The following is a 17,874-nucleotide window of genomic DNA, read 5'->3' on the forward strand; positions in this document are numbered from 1 at the left end:
AAACAGATACAAATATATTTTTATAAAAAGACATCTATGTACAGCTGCGAAAACAAAACGCAGAAAATCTCACTTCAACAAAAGTATCTGTACGACAGACACTAGACCAACACCAGGCTTGGTTAAGTTAGAAAACCACTTGTGTACTCATAAAACATATTTAGATTCTATTACCAATCCCTTAAATCAAACCAAGGGAACAGCACCACCGCTGGTGGAACAGAGCATTGAAACTGCTGCTTCTAATTGGCCGACACGCGACGTCACCATTCATAAGATGACAAGAGACCAATCAGAAACCAACATGCCGTTCCTCCACAATGTCTTCAGCGTTTGGTTGCTCTTTGAGGAGTGGTCAAAACACGTGAATGGAACTTTATTAACACGGTGTGCTAGCTGGCACATTGATTGCCACAGATGTTTTGGTGAATGCCTTAAAACGAACTGCAAATGTTCACAGAGAGTTAACACTTTTTAATAAAGTGACAGCTTGCCGCTGATAATTTCTTTAAACGGTGATTAGTAATACTGAAGAAATCAGAGTGAGGAGACAAAGTAATACAACCACTGGCCCACTTGTTCTAACGTAGGTACCCTGCTTTAAATGTCCTGTTCCTTGACTCTATATAAGCACAATTTGGGAAAAAATACTTTCCCAAGAGCATTGCAGGTTGATTTGCACACTAAATCCTTACAAATCTGACATTTGGCTCAACGTATTTAAGTGTATTCATATCTTTGATAACAGAAAAAAGTACTTATTTTTAAGATCTGGAGTGATTTACGCATCACACAAGAGCGGCAGCAAAATAAGTTGCAATGAATTTGAACAGATAGATAATGTACTGTGGATATGTGACTCAAAATCACCAGGAAGCACATGATCCTTCCCTGGTTCAGTTAAACCCCAGAGAGCGGGGTCTCCAAGTAGACTCGAGCAAACGCTCCCAGACCACTTCGAGTCAGTTCCAGGGCACCAGCGTACCCCTGACAGTTGTTACCTAGCAGCAACGTGGTCCCAGTGTCGTCATGGTGACAGCATGGATTGCATGTGGTCAGGCCTGGTGAGCCATCTGGCTGATCTTCTTCAGCATCTCCTCTGACTCCAGCTGCTCTATCGTCAGGAGTGACAGACCCAGCTGGTCCTCCTGGGGAGAGGGAGAGGGGGGGGAGAGAGAGAGAGAGAGAGAGAGAGAGAGAGAGAGAGAGAGAGACAGAGGGGAAGAGAGAGAGAGAGAGAGAGAGAGAGAGAGAGAGAGAGAGAGAGAGAGAGAGAGAGGGGAAGGGAGGGAGAGAGAGGGAGACATAGGGGAAGGGAGGGAGAGAGAGAGGGAGAGGGGAAGGGAGGGAGAGAGAGAGGGAGAGGGAGAAGGGAGGGAGGGAGAGAGAGATTATGGGGTTGAAGTAGAAACTGTTGTAGATCTGTATTCTGTCCACACTAGACCAATTTTAAAATAACCACTACTTGTTTTACCTTGACTAAATACGTGTCAGAGGACATAAAATAACAGTTATGTTCCTTTTCAAATTCAGTGAGAAATTAAAAGAACTAAAACAACTGAAAACTCAAACTAGAACTATAATTAGGTTGCAATAAACAGGGAACATGGAACATGTTTATAACACGCAGAATCCCATGTTTATCACACAAGTCCCTGGAAACCCAACACATGACCAAGCAGCCCCGGTGTGGCTGGTGGGCCGGGGGCCCTACCTGAGACCCCGGTGTGGCCGGTGGGCCGGGGGCCCTACCTGAGACCCCGGTGCGGCCGGGGGCCGTACCTGAGGCCCCGTTGCGGCCGGAGGCCCCGGGGCCTTACCTGAGGCCCCGTTGTGGCCAGGGGCCCGGGGGCCGTACCTGTCTGAAGGGCTGGGCCATCTGCCTCAGGAAGTGCTTGGACAGCTGCACCGTCTCGTCCACCGTGAGGTTCAGGCTGCCGTCGCTGATGTGCTCCTGGATCCAGCGGGGCAGCTTCCCCCGCTTGTCCGCCCGGGCGTAGCGCTGGTGGAGGGGGAGGTAGAACATACCAGTCAGCCCCCGTCACTCTGGATCCCCGTAGACCAGTAGACCAGACTCAGCTGGTTTTGAATGCAACCCCGTGTGAGGTATTACTCATAACTTAACAGAATCTCTCTTTAACCCCACCAACATCTGCCGGTTACATCAGTGACCCAGTGGACTCGTGCAAACGATGCACAGCGGTGATGAGCATGAAGGATTAACCTTTGTGATGTCACTTACATATTTCACCATGCAATGTGTACACTGGAGGGGGAAGAGCCGGTGCTTTTGGAAAGTTTAATATTTCTTTAATCCAAAAGCCAATCCTTTACATTTTCATAAACAATAAAAGACACAGCACATGACACAACAACAATCGTAACAACTACAGAACCCACAAAAAAGAAAGACACAATCAACGACTATAACAAAAACAACGACAGTGACCTATAAAGTCAACTAGGTACTAGTAGTTAGTGCCATGTACTAGAATGAGTGCAGAGGCTCATATAAAACATAAGGACCACACAGACAGACAGACAGACACACACCTTGTCAGCGAAGATCATGAGTCCGTAGTCCGTCTTGCCCCTGATGACCCGGCCCACGCACTGGGCTGCGTGGCGCATGGCGTCGAACGTCAGGAAGTCGTTCTCCCGGATCTGGAACTGGTCCCGGAGGTACTCCAGACGCGCCTGGAGACAGACAGACAGACAGACAGGGAGAGAGAGAGAGAGACACAGACAGACAGAAATAGAGAGACACAGACAGAGATAGAGAGAGAGACAGAGAGAGAGAGAGAGACAGAGAGAGAGACACAGACAGACAGAAATAGAGAGACACAGACAGACAGCGATAGAGAGAGAGAGAGACAGAGAGAGAGACAGACAGACACAGACAGACAGATAAAGAGAGAGCATGCGAGAGCAAGAGACAGAGACAGAAAGAAAGACAGACAGAGAGACAGAGGAAAACAGAAGAATGTGTGTGAGAATGTGTAAGAACAATGAAGAAGCTAATGGGTTAAGTTAAAATATATTATGTGTGGGCTGACGAGAAGGACAGACGGCATGCACAGACAGACAGACAGAGAGACAGACACTGACCTTCAGAATGCGGCTCTGTGTGTAAACATAAGGGACTCCGAACATGATCACTGCCCGACCAAAGTGGTGCACTGTGGGAAACACAAAACACTGTTGAATTAAACATATACGTTCGCATTGTTATGACATAGCTCAGCAATCTTTGGCCTTGCTAGTCAATAGTCAAAAGCATTTATTGATTGATTGATCGATTGGTTGATGAAATCCTGCTTGGCTTCAGGACCAACAAAGTAGGTCATTTCTAAGTGTGTGTAATAGTGGCAAAGTACCAAAATCGATTCCTTCCGACACTTTTCCTCGGGCCACAGACAGAAGGATGGCTCCTCTCCCATTCTCACATGCCTGGAGCAGAGAACAGAGCCCGGGGTTAGAATCAGTAGGACTGTGAGCCTGGTTTAACCCTAGCTCCTCACAATGCATTTATAACAACAGTGTGCAGCATTGCTTCATTGTGAGGGCAGTCTGAAATGAAAGATATGAGGAAAGTGTGCAACATTGATTTATTGTGAGTCATTGTGCAACAGTGTGTGTGCGTTCATATGCAGACTCTGTGTCACATTAAGTGGTAGCAAAGAAAGAGTGTCATGTAAATATGAGGACAGTGTATAACACTGAGGCATTGTGGGGACAGTGTGTATCTGTAGATACCAGTTCTTTGTGTGTATTAAGTTAATGCGAGGACAATATGGAAGCATTTCGGAGTCTGACCTCCTGGTATTTCTCCAGAGCCATGCTGGTCTCTGCAGCATCTGGCGTCTCAATGAAGATCAGCTTGTTCCTCTGGATGTTCTCCAGGATTCCCTGGACACAGAACAGCGAGCATGTTAACAGTCAGAAGGAACACGGCTGGATCCCTGATTAGAACCATTGTTGTCGACTCTGCATGGGTCTCAACAGGCTCTGCGGTCTGGACAGTGAGGACAGACCGGGAACTGGGTGGAAAGGGAGAAGGATAGACCGTAGCAAGGGTCCACCGGTCTGAATCAAATCTAGGTTAGTAGCCATGGAGCTGGTCAGCACACTACGAGTCATTCAAATAAGAATTTGTTGATGTGGTGCGTTCACACATGTAGGGCTTTAACCAGTGCATCGCCAGAGACATGATACGGGACATGTAATGGCTCTAAAGAGAGACGAGCGGGACTAGTCTCGGCCCCGCCACGGCTCGGGTCAGGGGCTGTTTTGAGGGGGGTGAGGGGCTTTGTAAGGGGGGTCAGGATGGGTTGGCGGTGTCCTGGCCCTGTTCTCACCTGTTCATACCAGGACGCCACGATGTTCTCCATGTACATGTAGCTGGTGAAGAATGCCACGATGCCGTCAGGGACCACCCCCGACATCTCCAGCAGCAGGTTGCCGTAGTTACGGATCACAGCTGAGGAGGGGGACGAATGGAGCCAAACAAATATAAAGCACACACACTGAGAATTTGACTAAGAGTCAATTACATATTACATTGTTTAAGGTAGACAACAATAGTTACATAAAAATATCAAAGAACATATAGAATGTATCTTTTAGTCATTGTCACATTTGTTATTTATCCTCAATAGGTTTGATAGTCATGCCTGGTGGTGTGAATGTAAAAAAAAAAAAAAAAATCCCAAAATATTCCCACTGACCAAAGTCTTCTCTGGTCTCAAACTTGGAGCTCAGGGCCACCTGGTCGTTACCCCTGCCCACGATCTGTGGAGCGCCAACAGAGGTACATGAAGCTACAGCAGGGAAACAGGGCCACTGTCTGAACAGGATGTCTGTATGAGTGGACCCACCAGGGGACAGAGACAGGTCCGCGCCAGCGTCATGGTGAAGGACGCCAAGGTAACGGGGCGGAAGTCCAGTATTTTGGGATAGATGTCCAGCGGGGATAGAGTCTGCAGCGTAGTATACAAAAAATTTCAGTAGCTTAAAACTTCTCTTTTTGTCATCAACATAATCGTATTGTATGGTGAGGTTCATAGGTCAGAGGTCACCCACCCCGGACGTGATGATGACCGACTGGAACCTCTCGAAGACGGGCTTGATGGCGATAGACGGGTCCATGCAGCTGAAACACACCGAACCCTTGAAGAACTGTACACACTGTAGAGAGGCTTAGACCTACAATACAAGACTAGTGGACCCAAGAAGTATTACTAGTTATCAGAAAACCTTTTGGAGGGATATGCAAATGTTTTAGAAACAAAAAGTTTCTAAAGTTACTCTTCACTCTCTAAAAAGAGATACTTAGTCTAACCATGCATTTGGGGACCCCAAGTGTAATCAAATGTCCATTTGGTGGCCTACCTTAAGAGACCTATTATATAATGCAAAGTCCAAGAGTGGAATCTAAAGACTGAAGAAATTTCAAAGTGGCTTAAACATCTCTCTGTTCTTACTGAAGTTGCACTGAAAAACAAGCAAAGGGTCTATAAACTAAATTGTCTTCACATCACATTGGATTTAGAGTCAGTGCTGAACCAGACTCAAGTAACCACTAGACAAAGTATCTCAGTGGAATCCGTCGTCAAGGCGAACCAGTTTAGCCCTACTGGAACTGGAAGTCAGTGAGAGGGTGATCCCAGTGGAGCCCTACTGGGACTGAGGGTTAGGGTTAGGCTCACCTGAAGTGCAGCACGGGGTTGGCGATGGACGGGGTGCGGTCCTCGAACGGCTCGATGATGATGGTGAACCCTGGGGGGGCGGAGAGCAGAGCAGCCTTAACACGACGCTGAACATGCACCACGCATGTCCTTCTGCGGGCCCTCCTTTAAAGCCGGCTCATCGGTGGGGACTAATCTGCGCTGTCCAACATTATATCGACGCGTCAATCGTGTTTGATTTCAGTTTTATCCTATGATAAAGATTTTAAATGAACTCAAACGTTCAAGCATTCAATTTATAAAGAGGTGCAAAGGATAAACACTGTGACCCTCTTCATTGATGTTCCGGTCCAGAAGTACATTCACATTGACATGAGGACGTTCAGGGGTTCAGGAGAGGCCGTACCCTGACTGTAGGTGCTCACTAGCGTCGCGAAGTTGGAGATCAGAGTGACGGCGGAGAAGTCTGTGAGGTCCGAGATCTCCAGGGTCCTGAGGAGAGACCGTAACCTCTCCGCACAGAACCTGACGACACACACAAATACACATCACACACACACACACACACAACCTGAGAGTACACACAAATACACACATCACACACAGAACCCCCCCCACACACACACACACACACACACCGAACTGGCAATACAAACGAATATACACATCACACACACAGAACCTGTCAATACACACAAATACAGACACAGGACCTGACAAATGCATGGTCCCGGGACCGACCTGAGGGGCTTGCGGTCGATGCAGACCTTCTGGAAGATGTCCTTGAGGAACTGGGGCGCGCTCTCCTGCACCACGTGGTGCACTCGCAGGCGGGCCTTCAGGTACTCCAGGAAGCGCTTCAAGAAGCCCACGAAGTGCTCCGCCGTGCGGATGCTGCCCGGAACCGCCTCTGAGACCCGGACACACCGACACACAGACAGGAGGAGGAGAGACAGACAGACAGACAGGAGGAGAGACAGACAGACAGGAGGAGAGACAGACAGGAGAGAAAGTCAGACAGACAGGAGAAGAGACAGACAGACAGACAGGAGGAGGAGAGACAGACACACAGACAGACAGGAGGAGAGGCAGACAGACAGACAGACAGACAGACAGACAGAAAGACAGGAGGAGAGACAAGTGTGCGAGGAGGAAGAAAACAAGGAGCCATTATTGGATAAAGAAAAAAACAATATATTAAATTCATGTAACCTTTAAATATATTTAAATAACTATAACTAGTAATGCTGTAACATTTAAAAGTATAAAATAGATACAGATAGAAGTCCTAAACATATTTCACTTTATTCCTGGAATAATGCAGTGGGAAACGATGTAGTGACCCGTGTCACGTTCCCGAAACCTTTCCCAGAAAGTGCCCACCTTGAAGAATCTCAGCGGGTAGGACCGGGTTGCCAAGGTAAACATCCGTTTCCCTGGCAACGTTGGCTTCCTTCAGCCCCTCGACCAATCGCCGGTACTCCTCCTTCAGCTTGGCCGCGTCCGTCTCCTTTATCCTATCAGAGAGCGGAGGAGGCGGAGCCACGGGTGTCACAGGATGAGCAAACTCTGGGCTTTGTTTTCGATCGCAGACGGACACTTGCACACATGTTCCACACAGTTGTGTCCATTTATCTTTTTCTAAAAGGAACTACTGAAAAATTCCACTTTTCCAACTTTTAAATGGACAATTAAAGAAATATACTGCAGAGTGAATTATTAATAAATTGATTTGAAGCTAGTTGAAGTGAAGCTAGTAGATGTGAAGCTAGTTGGTGTGAAGCTAGTTGGTGTGAAGCTAGTTGGTGTGAAGCTAGTTGGTGTGAAGCTAGTTGATGTGAAGCTAGTTGGTGTGAAGCTAGTTGATGTGAAGCTAGTTGGTGTGAAGCTAGTTGATGTGAAGCTAGTTTGTGTGAAGCTTGTTGATGTGAAGCTAGTTGGTGTGAAGCTAGTTGGTGTGAAGCTAGTTGGTGTGAAGCTAGTTGATGTGAAGCTAGTTGAAGTGAAGCTAGTTGAGGTGGAGCTAGTTGATGTGAAGCTAGTTGAAGTGAAGCTAGTTGATGTGAAGCTAGTTGATGTGAAGCTAGTTGGTGTGAAGCTAGTTGGTGTGAAGCTAGTTGAGGTGAAGCTAGTTGATGTGAAGCTAGTTGAAGTGAAGCTAGTTGATGTGAAGCTAGTTGGTGTGAAGCTAGTTGGTGTGAAGCTAGTTGAGGTGAAGCTAGTTGATGTGAAGCTAGTTGAAGTGAAGCTAGTTGATGTGAAGCTAGTTGGTGTGAAGCTAGTTGATGTGAAGCTAGTCAACTCATTGGACTCTGAGATGCAGACTAGCATGACTCGCTAGACCTAGTCGACCTTTGACCCCAACAGTCCTTACCTTTGTATGGTGGTCTGGAGGGTCTCCACGTTGCTGGTGCAACGGTCCAGGGTCCGCCTGGTGATGTTTACACTCATGGAGTCGATACACACGTTGTCTGGAGAGAGAGAGACACACACACACACACAGACAGTGAGAGAGAGAGAGAGAGACACACACAGTGAGAGAGAAAGTGTTGAGAGAGAGACACACACAGAAAGTGAGAGAGAGAGAGAGAGAAAGAGAGACACACAGTGAGAGAGAAAGTGTTGAGAGAGACACACAGACAGTGAGAGAGAGAGACACATACACAGAGAGAAAGTGTTGAGAGAGAGAGAGAGACACACACAGACAGTGAGAGAGAGAGAGAGAGAGACACACACACAGACAGTGAGAGAGAAAGAGGTATGTTAGAAAAGGAAGACACAAAACTATTTTTACTTCTATTTTTGTTTATCAAGACAAAATTATGAACTTAATGTATTCCAACTACTCTGAACATAACCAAACAGTATGGCTATATTCCGAATGGATTATTCACTATACACCCGCCTAGATCTTGAAGTGGATCCACACTGGATTACAGGACAGGTACGCGGTTCATCTCTAGATCTTAAAGCGGTTTCACAGTGGATTACAGGACAGCTACGCGGTTCATCTCTAGATCTTAAAGCCGTTCCAGAGTGGATTAAAGGAGAGGTACGCGGTTCATCTCTAGATCTTAAAGCGGTTCCACAGTGGATTACAGGACAGGTACGCGGTTCATCTCTAGATCTTAAAGCGGATCCACAGTGGATTACAGGACAGGTACGCGGTTCATCTCTAGATCTTAAAGCCGTTCCACAGTGGATTAAAGGAGAGGTACGCGGTTCATCTCTAGATTTTAAAGCGGTTCCACAGTGGATTACAGGACAGCTACGCGGTTCATCTCTAGATCTTAAAGCGGTTCCACAGTTGATTAAAGGAGAGTTAGGCGGTTCATCTCTAGATCTTAAAGCGGTTCCACAGTGGATTACAGGACAGGTACGCGGTTCATCTCCCCACCGATGTTGTGGGCCTCGTCAAACACCACCACCGCCTTCTTGGTGAGCTCCTTGGACACCAGGTCTGCTATCTTGGGATCCAGGAGGTAGTGGTAGCTGTACACCACGATGTTGGCATGGAGGATCTGCAGAACGACCAGTAGCAGAATGAGAACCCTTAATAGTTCACGACCTCACTCGTTAAGGCGAGGTGGAACAGGGAAATAAAGGCTTTGGACATTATGGCAGACTTATCACGGAGACGGTAGCGGTGTCTCCCAGAACCTTCCACTGGGAGTCCAGCCGGCGCTGTACTATCCTGACAACATGTCAATCTTGGTTAATATCGCTGCTTCAGGGAGCGTCTACCTGCCAAAACACCAATCTAGAAGAAAATTCTCCAAACCGAATGATCTATTTCCAACCCCGACGGTGTCTCAATGAATGTATTGTGTTTGGGTCTTGTGGGGGGCAGGAGACTGTAGTGGTCAGTGTGCTAGTCTGAAAGGTACTTGGTTCGATCCCCAACGTCTGCCAGCTACCTGTAGGTGTCCTGGGGCCTGTCCCTATGTCTGTGTGTCTACAGACTAGTGAGTAGAGGATGACTTACGGCCTGGCGGGCCAGGTAGTACGGGCACCAGCCCTTCTTCCGGCCAAACCCCTTCAGGTCCTCCAGGTTGTACACCCCGGGGGGCAGGGGTACCTGCCGGCCCACAGCATCAAACTCCTGTAAGGGGAAACACACACACACACACACACACACAGTGATGTACAACTGTATGGAAAATGTATAACTGATACAACAAAAATTTAAAATAAACGTAAACGTCTGTACGAGAGTGGTCATGTATTGAGCCATGACAGGCCAGTGTGTCTGTGATGGACGGGGCGTGGTGGGTTGGGGGGTCTCTGACCTCATAGAAGCGACAGGAGGGCAGGCTGGGGTCGCTGTGCCGCTGCGCCCGGATGTACGAGGCCGTCAGCGTGTGGCACTTCCCGTCAACCTCCTTCCCGATGCGGAGAGCACTCACCTGCACAGGGAACACACAAGGGGTTAATACTGGGTTAAAACATGGTCTACACGCCTCAAACACACAAGGGGTTAATACTGGGTTAAAACATGGTCTACATGCCTCAAACACACAAGGGGTTAATACTGGGTTAAAACTAGCCTACACATCTAAAACACACAAGGGGTTAATACTGGGTTAAAACTAGCCTACACATCTAAAACACACAAGGGGTTAATACTGGGTTAAAACATGGTCTACACGCCTCAAACACACAAGGGGTTAATACTGGGTTAAAACATGGTCTACACGCCTCAAACACACAAGGGGTTAATACTGGGTTAAAACATGGTCTACATGCCTCAAACACACAAGGGGTTAATACTGGGTTAAAACATGGTATACACGCCTCAAACACACAATATACGTTTTTTAAGCGTGAAGAACCCTGGACCATTTACTATTTTTTACTTTGTTTATATGTACCGTTTTGTTTTGCATACCTTTGCACTATTCAGAACTATTTTTGCACTTTTTAGAATTTATTTATTGTAAAGATTACTTATGTTAATTCATTTTAATTTTAAACTTAATGCACCGTGGGTCAGAGACAAACTAAATTTTGATTCCTCCATTTGTCTTGGACATTTGCTGGAATCGACAATAAAGCTGACTTCGACCTTTGTTAACACATGGTATAACACACGATACAACATGTGTCATAAGTCACGAGTCACAATACGAAGGTGCGTCCGCTGGGATAGGTATCTTCAAGGTGCCTAACGAGGCTCTTAACGAGGCTCTTAACGAGGCTCTCAACGAGGCTCCTTCTGACCTCGGGGTGGATGCAGAGGTTCTTCCTGGAGGACAGGGCCAGGGCCAGGAAGTTGTTGGCCTCGCCGGTCTCCTTGCAATGGAACTCCAGCAGCTTCCTCAGCTCCTCCACCACCTGTCGGATCAGAAAACTTTATCGTCCATCCACTGTGACAGGACACGGCCTTTAACAGCCCTATTATATTAACCTCTAAAGCTCCAGCCTATTTTTTAGGTCTCTGCTCGAGAGTGATCGAGAGTCCCCAAATATGGGGACCCTAGAGTTGAAGAGGTTAAAGATATAATATCAATATTTTTTTAATATTCAGGCTGCATTTTAGTGCTCGTGTCTTCCTCAAAGGCTCATGAAAGCACATGCACACTGTGGCTTAAGGGAGGCGCTGAGCCAGCATCTGCGTTCTGATGTGACAGCCACACTGCGGCAGATCGCGGCCTTGCAGTACAGACCTTCTCGATCTCAGGCACCGTCCGCGAGCAGTAGATCAGCTTGGTGACCTCCAGAGGGTAGGCCTGTGAACAGACGTAACGCACTGAAGAAGAGAGCAGGTAGGAGGAAGACAGTGGTTTATTTTCTCCTCCAACACCCCTTTAATTCGGTTCATAGGACTTTAGAAAACAGTTGTTGTCCGGACGGCGGATATCAAAAACGAAGTCAAGCGACGCATCCGAAATGTATATAAAAAGGGTCAAAAATGGATATTACAAGGGGTGCTTGTTATAGGGATATAACAAAAGTAATTTTGTGATATTGTTGTTGTTATTGATAACATATAAACACTTCAAGGAATACAACAGATAGAAATGAATCAAACCCCATATAGATTGAAGGTCGAAGTTATTAAACTGTGTTTCCCATAAAGAGCAGGGAGTATGGACCGTCCATCACACTGACCTTCTGATACGCAAGAATAAGAGACAGCAGAGAGATGGTTTTCCCGGTTCCAGACGGCATCTCCAGAACGCCATGGCCCTAAACGTAAACACCATGACAAAAACATCCCCTCTCCGTTTCTAACCATTCCTTTATCTCATGTTCACACCAGATAAAAGATGCAGGATAATGTCAGACAGTAGCATTACAATATAGTACTGGCAATGCGTTCATCTAAAGTTGCAGCTACCTTGGCGTCCAGTGTCCGCTTCAGCTCTAGCATGTACGAGTACTGTTCCGGATAGATGTAGTCATAGGGGAAATACACCAGCAAACCCTCGATGTTCAGCCTGTTGGTTTAAAGAGTATGAGGCAGCACATCAAGTTACTGACACAGACTAGGCGCTGAAGTTTATATAAAGCAGCTGATTGAAGATAAAATGTATCTCAGCACGGAACCTTAACACAACCACTATAACAGATGAATGAATGAATGAATGAATGAATGAATGAATGAATGAAGGAAGGATAATGATGACAGCTTCTGATTTGAGGCATGGTGTGTGTATGGAAAAGTAATGGAGTAAAGATAAGTTAAGTTTACTGAAGTTAGGTTTAACGATACATTGGACATTCGCAAGATTATGGAAAATTAAGGCTATCGTTAAATCACTTTTAAACAAATAATGCATTGATCGCATCAGCGCTCATCTGGAGGATGCGTTAAGAGCCCAGAATGAATGCGAGGATTTACTCACAACAATGCTGCTGTCTGCCAGATTATTTATTCAATATAGTTTAGTGTCTGCAGTAAACTTACTTCATGTTTGTAAGAGCTGTTGCAGACGCTTTTCCCTTTTGCACGTCGCTTTCAATAACGCTAAATATCCACTTTCTGTACCTAACAGTGCAATACTTCACTGCATTGGTGTAATGCGTGTGACAATATAGCCGGTGCAAAAGTATTTCCGGTTCATTATTTTCAAAATAAAATATCTTCTTACCAAGAAAATAAAAGCACGTGGCCATCGGAAACAGAACTTGTTTTCCCGTTGTTTTTTTTCGGACATTTGCACAATTGCATTAGTGTCTTATGTCAAACCTTTGCTCATTTTCTCCTAATTCTACCTGACAACAATGTTTTTTCTTCTTTAAAGGAACACCGGCCGAGGATAATATACTCAGGGCAGACCTTCGACAGTTATGAAGAGTTCCCACCTAGCAATGAAAGCATGGAGTGCAGAGGGCTACCATCCAATGCATAAAGAGAGATCTGAAAAGATACTCTGTTCAGATACAACAGTCTCAAGTACATTTAAGTACTCTAAATTTACCCTTTCTTGTGTCCATCATGGTGTCAGGAGGAAGTCAGTAATGTTTGATCCAATGCAATCAAATTATATTTGGAAAGAAAATCATTTATTCACATTTGCTATTGTTCACTATGACTAAGAGACATATCTTATTCTTTCACATTCATTAATCATCATTAATTGCCCCAGGGTACAAATAGCATATACTGATAATTGTACCAGGGTTTGCAAATAGCCTCACCTTTTTTTTTTTGAGTTGTGCTGCTACATTAATTATGTTACCAAACAGACACCAACAAAACATATTCATAGATTTATCTTTTTTTATATAACTGTGCTTATACTAAATAGAACCGTCTCTCTCGTGAATGCAGTATAATGCAGTATAAGCTGTCTCATTGAATTTAAAATATTACAATTTATTTGAATCTGTGTGTGCGTGTGTGTGTGTGTGTGTGTGTGTGTGTGTGTGTGTGTGTGTGTGTGTGTGTGTGTGTGTGTGCGTGCATGTGCGCGTGTGCGTGTGTGTGTGATAGATAGTTTGAGTGTTACATGGGTATAAATTGCACACATGTCCATTGTATTTCGTAAAGGAATATATTTATTTATACATTTACAGTGATATATATATATATATATATATTCTCTTAATGGTCAAGTATAAACTACTGCCATGATATGGGATTCAACGTAAGTCAAAACCAATATTTTCATTTAAAAAATAAAAAGAGCACTTACAATTTCAAAACGATCTATTCAGTTTGACAAAGAAAATCGTCGTCTTCTTCGTTCTCTATGGTAATCACAATATCAAACATGAAAATCACTTGAAACGTCAATAATTCAGTTCTCTGAAATGGCGCTAGGTGGCATCCAAGGACGCCAGTATCCATCTATCAACAATGACATGTGGAGCGCTTGGGCCAAAACACTGACATTCTGCTTTGCTGTTAGTCAAGTGAAATCTTCAACAAATAATCGTATAAAGATGCTGTTCTACATTACTAGGCCTACTTATCATCTGCATAATGACACTGAAGAATACCATTTCTAAGGCAAGTTAAACAAATACATTTATGTGTAATTTGCAATTTAAATGCCTAAGCACTGAAGTGTGTACTAATTGTATTCAGAGGCGAGCATTGTACTAAACTTGTCATCGTCATCTTTATATAATTCATTATTTTTGAATGGACAGCAATCTAGCAAGAGGTGTGGCGACATCTGTTGTCAAAACGATGTACTGCAGTGTCTATATATTCAAATCACAGCTGTAGCTCTTCACAGACTATATTTACTAGAGTAATAGCAGAGGTTAGTCTCGGCGTGGCTAGCACGAGACTGTGGTGAGCCAAGGGTTCCGTTTGCGTCCTCATTCCAGCAGTGGCCCCACTGTAATTTTCCGGGTGTCCAGCCATTTAAAAAAACGTTCAAAAGGACCAGCCTTACGTCTGGCTTGGCTGTGGTCAAACTTAAACACAACACAGCTGATGGCTTTTCAAGCACCTCCGGTCGGTTTGTATCCAGAGAGAAAACAACAACTTTCTCACGCCGTGAAGCACATTCCTACAGCGTGGCTGAATTTGAAAGCTTTCGTTTTTCCCCTTAAATTCAGCTTTTTAGATTGTCTAAAAAATACTAACCTCCTTTCTCCTTCTCTACCCCTCTCTCTCTCTCTCTCCCCCATCTTTCTGTCTCCCTCTCTCTCTCTTTCTCTCTCCCACTGTCTTTCTCTCTCTCTCTCCCTCCCTCTCCCTCACTCCCCCCCTATCTCTCTCTGTCTCCCTTTTCCTCTCTGTCTCCCTCTCCCTCTTATCTCCTAACCCCTGGCTCCCTCTCCCCTACCTCCCCCGTCTCTCCCTCCATCTGAACCCCTCTCCCCATTCCCGGGGCTGTAAAGCAGGAACCCACCGCGGTCAGGTACAGCCCGCCGCTCACAGCTCACAGCTCACAGCTCGCAGCGTTCGTCCACCTTCTTGTACCGCTCCATGATGCCCAGCACGTCCTCCAGGATCGAGGGGCCCAGGTCCAGGTTCAGCCCGGCCAAGGAGTCCGACCGGGACATGGCCAGGTGGGGGGGGAGCGGCCCTGAGCGACGCCACCCCCCCCGGGTGGACGGGGGCGACGGCGGGGGAAGGGGGGCCGGGAGACTCGCTGCGGTCGCTCCTCAGGTCCTCGTTGCTCAGCCCGGCGTCGGAGTCCAGGCTGAGGCCCCTGTGCGGGCCCAGGGGCCCGCAGGTCTCGGAGACGGAGTCCTCGGAGGAGACCTCGGAGAAGGAGCCCGAGGAGGGCACCAGCTTGCGCATGGCGGCGGGGAAGGAGATGTCCCGGCAGGGCTCCGACGCCAGCCGGCCCCCCGCCTGCTGCTGCTGCTGCTGCTGGCTCTGGTCGCCGCGGGACGAGTGCCCGTTGCTCGGGGCGGCGGGCCTGCGCCCGCCGTCCTCGGGGCGGGGCGGGGGGCCGCGGCCGTTGCCCTGCGCGGCGGCGGAGTCCTCCAGGTGCAGGCGGGGAGGCTTTGGCGGGGCCTGCTCGTGGGCCACGAACACGGGCATGGACACGGTGGACTTGAGCAGGCCGGCCGAGGAGTTGATGTAGTGGAAGCCGTTGTAGGAGTAGTCGTGGGCCCGGGGCCCGTGGGGGTCCGAGGGGAAGGGGCCGCCGTCGGCCAGGTGTCGCTCCACGCTGTGGGAGCGTCCCGGCCCCCCGCGGCCCCCCTGGGCGGGCAGCATGTCCATCTTCCCCTGGAGGAAGCCCACGTCCCCGAACATGTCCCCCTCGCCCTGGGGCCCCACGTGGGCGCTGTGCCGCACGTCGCCCAGCGGGGGGCTGATCATGTCCCCCGACAGGACGTCCCGCAGCCGGATCTTCTTGCCCCTCTTGGGGGTTGTGGTCTTCAGGTACATGGGGGTCTTGGCCGGCATCCTGCGGTGTTTTGGTTGCCCTCTATCAGCTCCGTTAAGGGTAAGGTAAGTCTCTCTCTGCACTGAATCCCACACTATTCTCCTGTCTAGGAGGAGCAGGAAGGCATCCTGAGTTGGATCGGATCCCACTTGAAGGTCTGCAGGCTCGGGATGTTTGGTCTGGTATTCAGGGGTTAGAATCCACCCAACACAGGGGCCGAGAGGTTTCCAAGGAGACGCCAGCTGCAGGAACTCCACTCTTCAAGGGTTAGCTGATGTAGAACGCACGTCTGTTGTAGCTCCAGAGCCTCCGGCGTATGTGGGTCGCTAGCGCTGCGTAGCATTAGCAACTCCAGAGGGGAGGGAGGGAGGGGATGTGGGGGGGGGGGGGCCTGCTCCTCACACTGACACGTGACCACAGGGGGAGAGGAGAAAAGGCCTTGACCTAGGATCTCTCTCTCTCTCTCTCTTTCTCTCTCTCTCTCTGTTGTTCTATCTGTCCCCGGCTCTTTCACTATGTCTCTCTTTATGTTGGTTTCCGTCCCACTCTCTCCCTCTCTCCCTCTCTCTCTCACTCTCTCTCTCTCTCTCTCTCTCTCTCTCTCTCTCTCTCTCTCTCTCTCTCTCCCTCTCTCTGTCTCTCTCTCTCTCTCTCTCTCTCTCTCAGAGAGAGCCCATGTCCAAACAAACACCGGTCGTTCCTGTCCGGCACGACGCACACAAGACTCCCCGGCGTCACGCCTACGCTCCTGGGCCCCTCTCCTCCCCCTGCTCCTGCTTCTCCTCTCCTCCTGAACTGCTCCTCCTCCCCCGATGAGGAAGACGAGGCGGTCGTGTGACGAAGAACAGACTGTGGTTCCGTCCGTCCGTGCGTCCACGGCTCACAGACGGAGTGTGACAGGAGAGCGAGAGGAGCAGCGATCTGCGGAGAGAACAGACGGAGAGAGAGAGAGAGTCAGAGGGAGGGCATGACGAGAGGGGGGAGGGTGGGAGAGGGTAGAAGGGAGGGAGGGAGGGAGAGTGGGAGAGGGGAGGGAGGAGGGGAAGGAAGGGGGGAGAGAGGGAGGGTGGTGGGACAGGGAGGAGGGAGGCGGGGAAGGAAAAGGACGGGGAGGGAGGGAGAGAGGGAGGGAGGGAGTGGGGGGAGAGAGGAGAGAGTCAAGAAGAGAATGACAGCGGAGGGAGGAAGCGAAAGTGCAGGAAGAGAGAGAGGGAGGGAGGGAGGAAGGGAGGCGACCTGAGACAGAATGAGAAATAGTTAGACCGGGATGGAGCCGAAGGAAGAAGAACCTGAGAGAGGGAGGGAGGGAGAGGAGTGGGGGAGGAGATGGAGGGGGATGGGGCAGAAGGAGTCATGGGTGTGTGTGGGTGTGTGGGAGGGGTTACAAATGCTCCCACAGATGACAGCATTATTGGTTGGAAAACACTTGAAGAATTTTGACTCATTTGCTATGAGGGCTTTTCCTGCCCTAAATTGCCCAAATATGTGTGGGTTTGTGTGTGTGTGTGTGTGTGTGTGTGTGTGCGTGTGTGTGTGTGTGTGTGTGTGTTTGTGATATAAGATAGGGTCATTACAGTGAGTCACTGGCAATCTACACAGTAATATTAGTCACACATTCCCAGAACCACTGCAATGTGTTAGTTTAGCGGAAAGTATACCACCAGGGTGATGACAGGGAGTCCCCGGATTTTGTGTATGTGTGTGTGAGTGTGGTTAAGTTTGTGTTCATGTGTACGGTGTGTGTGTGCCTCCCTGGCTTTCTGTGTGTGTGTGTGTGTGTGTGTGTGTGTGTGTGTGTGTGTGTGTGTGTGTGGTTGTGTGTGTGTTCATGTGTACGTGTGTGTGTGTCTCCCTGGCTTTCTGTGTGTGTAACTTGTTTGTGT

The 17,874-nt window shown here is 48.1% G+C and overlaps 2 protein-coding genes across 2 annotated transcripts in view; both read right to left on the reverse strand.

Annotated features, from left to right (window-relative positions):
- Positions 1–40: 40 nt before the first annotated feature.
- Positions 41–12,713, reverse strand: ercc2 (excision repair cross-complementation group 2). The gene is made up of 23 exons (XM_079731616.1): positions 12,598–12,713; positions 12,028–12,127; positions 11,799–11,876; positions 11,354–11,416; positions 10,908–11,021; positions 9,977–10,093; positions 9,673–9,789; positions 9,085–9,208; positions 8,062–8,158; positions 7,071–7,204; positions 6,429–6,597; positions 6,094–6,212; positions 5,709–5,778; positions 5,083–5,152; positions 4,878–4,979; positions 4,728–4,791; positions 4,359–4,480; positions 3,817–3,909; positions 3,378–3,450; positions 3,109–3,179; positions 2,554–2,697; positions 1,859–2,002; positions 41–1,148 (listed from the first exon to the last, which is right to left on the reverse strand). The coding sequence occupies exons 1-23, from the start codon at positions 12,600–12,602 to the stop codon at positions 1,056–1,058; spliced, it is 2,283 nt and encodes a 760-aa protein (XP_079587742.1). The 5' UTR covers positions 12,603–12,713; the 3' UTR covers positions 41–1,055.
- A 2,240-nt stretch (positions 12,714–14,953) lies between these two features.
- Positions 14,954–17,874, reverse strand: part of LOC307073457 (uncharacterized protein) — a 7,586-nt gene continuing 4,665 nt past the window's right edge. The window contains 2 exon segments of the mRNA XM_079733307.1: positions 14,954–15,170; positions 15,172–16,912. Coding sequence (XP_079589433.1) covers positions 15,039–15,170; positions 15,172–16,011 — 972 coding nt within the window. The 5' untranslated portion in view covers positions 16,012–16,912 and the 3' untranslated portion in view covers positions 14,954–15,038.

This window comes from Pollachius pollachius, assembly GCF_949987615.1.
Source record: "Pollachius pollachius genome assembly, chromosome: 3".
NCBI lineage: Eukaryota > Metazoa > Chordata > Actinopteri > Gadiformes > Gadidae > Pollachius > Pollachius pollachius.